At 46.6% G+C, this 2,468-nt stretch overlaps 1 protein-coding gene across 1 annotated transcript in view; it reads left to right on the top strand.

Annotated features, from left to right (window-relative positions):
* The window catches only part of LOC106001786 (mucin-2-like), a 13,407-nt gene extending 12,397 nt beyond the window's left edge, over positions 1 to 1,010 (top strand). Inside the window, exon 7 of the mRNA XM_013036764.1 lies at positions 13 to 1,010. Coding sequence (XP_012892218.1) covers positions 13 to 984 — 972 coding nt within the window. The 3' untranslated portion in view covers positions 985 to 1,010. The remainder of the gene's footprint in view (positions 1 to 12) is intronic.
* Positions 1,011 to 2,468: the final 1,458 nt, after the last annotated feature.

Raw genomic sequence — 2,468 nt, 5'->3', positions numbered from 1 at the left:
CCTCCGCGGGAGACCCCGACTCAGCCTCCCCAGGAGACACCGACTCAGCCTCCGCCGGAGACCCCGACTCAGCCTCCGCAGGAGACCCCAACTCAGCCTCCGCAGGAGACCTTAACACAGATTCTGCACAAGACTCCAGCACAGCCGCTGCAGGAAACTCTAACACCGCCTCCACATGAGCTTCCAGCACAGCCTTTGCAGGAAATTGCAATACAGACTCTGCAGGAAACTTCAACCCAGCCTGTGCAAGAGACCCTAACCCAGCCTCTACAGGAGATCCCAACTCAACCTCTGCGGGAGATGCCAGCTCAACCCCTGTGGAAGACTGTAACCCACCCAAACCAGAAGACCCCAACTTTGCCTCAGCCAAAAACTCCAACTCAGCCTTGGCAGAAGACCTCAACTCATCCTCTTCTGAAGCCCTTAAGTCAGCCTCACTGGAAGATTCTAACTCAATCTCAGTGGAGGACCCCAACTCAGACCCCACAGACACAGTTGGAGCCTGAGGCTAAACCTCCAACATCAGGCTATCAGCCAATGTCAAGGAATACAAAGACTGTACCTGGTGCCATCCTGAAGACTACTAGTACTCTTCCTCCAAAACTCACTACGGTGCCACTTCCACATCCCTATAGGTTTGGGACTCAACCTCCAACCCTGATTCAAGGCACAGTTAAAACTTTGAGTCAGGAACAGGAACAACTTCCTAATAATCAGTTAACAACATCCACCACAGAAAATGCTTTAGCTGTGCAAACAGAACAGAAGGCCCCTCCAAGCATCAGCTTATGTGAGCTCTGTCACTGCCAAGACCAGACACTGTCATGTGTGGATCTCAGCCCAAGTCAGAGGCTCCGCCAAGTTCCTGTGCCAGATATCGACCCCAAGAAACAACTTTTCACTGTCTTGCAAGTATCCCCCTACCTCCTTTGTGCTGGGCATTCTTTTCTCAAGGTCTTCCTCCTCTCTCCAATCCAATCTTGAATAATATTTACTATTTTTTTTCTTATTTTTTTGGGGGTGGTCGTGGGGCTTGAACCCAAGGTCTGGGTGCCATCCTTGAGCTCTTTTGCTCAAGACTAGCATTTTACAACTTTAAAGCACAGTGTCACTTCCAGTTTTCTAGTGGTTAGTGGGGATAAGAATCTCATGGGCTTTTCTTCCCCTGGCTGGTTTCAAACCAAGATCTTCAGATTTCAGCCTCCTTAGGATTAGGAATACAGGCATGAGCCACCTGTAACCTGGCTGGCTCTTCAACTTGTCACTTCACCTTCCTTGTTCTCATCTTCCTATTGTATCCATTTGCCAAGCTTTTATTTGAGGTTGCTCTTTGTCTGTTTCCAAGAAGATTCTGAGTCACAGAAGTTCCATGGGAATACAAAATGGTAGTACAATTCTCTAAAAAGAACAACAGAGAAATCACTGACTGATCAAATGTGGGCATGAGTGTACCAAACAGGACTCCACACTTTTGATCCTCAATAAACCTGACAGTGATAGAAACAGAGTAGTCAGGAAGGAAAACCAGTTTGTGAGAAAGGAGTTCAGCTTGGAACATTTTTATTGGTAAACAGTCAGAAGGCTTGCAGTTAAATGGAAAAGTCTACTAGACAGATGAGCAGACTTAAATCTTCTCTACTCTGCTACCAGACAAAGTATATATGAACTGAGCAAGAGAGTTATAGCAAAGACTAAGGACAGATTAAGGTATCTCAGTAGCTTCTAGTAAACATGCGCTTTTGCCAAGCAATGGTGGCTTACACCGGGAATTTAGCTACGGGAACAGGCTCAGATCTGAGGACCAGGATTTAAAGCAAATCCTATTTGGAAAGTTTGTGAGGCTCTTAGTTCAAATTAAACACCAACAAGCCAGAAGTGATAGAATACCATCCTTAAGCAAGAAAACCACAGAGACAGGGCCCAGGCCCTAAGGCCACGGACAAACAGAGGCAAAATATTTTATTTTTCAACCCACATTTGTTTACTTTCTGTTTTCTATTTTTTGTTCTTTGGGTGGACAATGAGGCTTGAATTCAGGGCCTGGGAATTGTCCCTGAGCCCTTTTGCTCAAGTGGATTCTAATACTTTGAGCTAACGTGCTACTTCTGGTGTTCTGGTAGGTAATTGGAGACAAGAATCTCACAGAGGGTTGGGAAGGTGGCTCACTGGTGGTAAAGTGCTTGCCTCACATGCATGAAGCCCCGGATTGAATAAATAGGAAAAGCCGAAATGGCGCTGTGGCTCAAGTGGTACAGTGCTTGCCTTGAGCTGAAGAGCTGAAGGACACTGCCCAGACCCCAAGTTCGAGCCCCACAACCAACAAAAAATTTTTTAAAAAATTAAAACTGAGGGGCTGGGAAGGTGGCTCAGTGGTAGAGTGCTTGCCTTGCATGCATGAGGCCCTGGGTTCGATTTCTCAGCACCACATAAGCAAAAAGAAAAAAGCCAGAAGTGGTGCTGTGGCTCAA

The sequence above is a fragment of the Dipodomys ordii genome, unplaced genomic scaffold (genome assembly GCF_000151885.1).
Source record: "Dipodomys ordii isolate 6190 unplaced genomic scaffold, Dord_2.0 Scaffold414, whole genome shotgun sequence".
Classification (NCBI taxonomy): domain Eukaryota; kingdom Metazoa; phylum Chordata; class Mammalia; order Rodentia; family Heteromyidae; genus Dipodomys; species Dipodomys ordii.
This window is presented reverse-complemented; position numbering and strand designations above follow the sequence as displayed.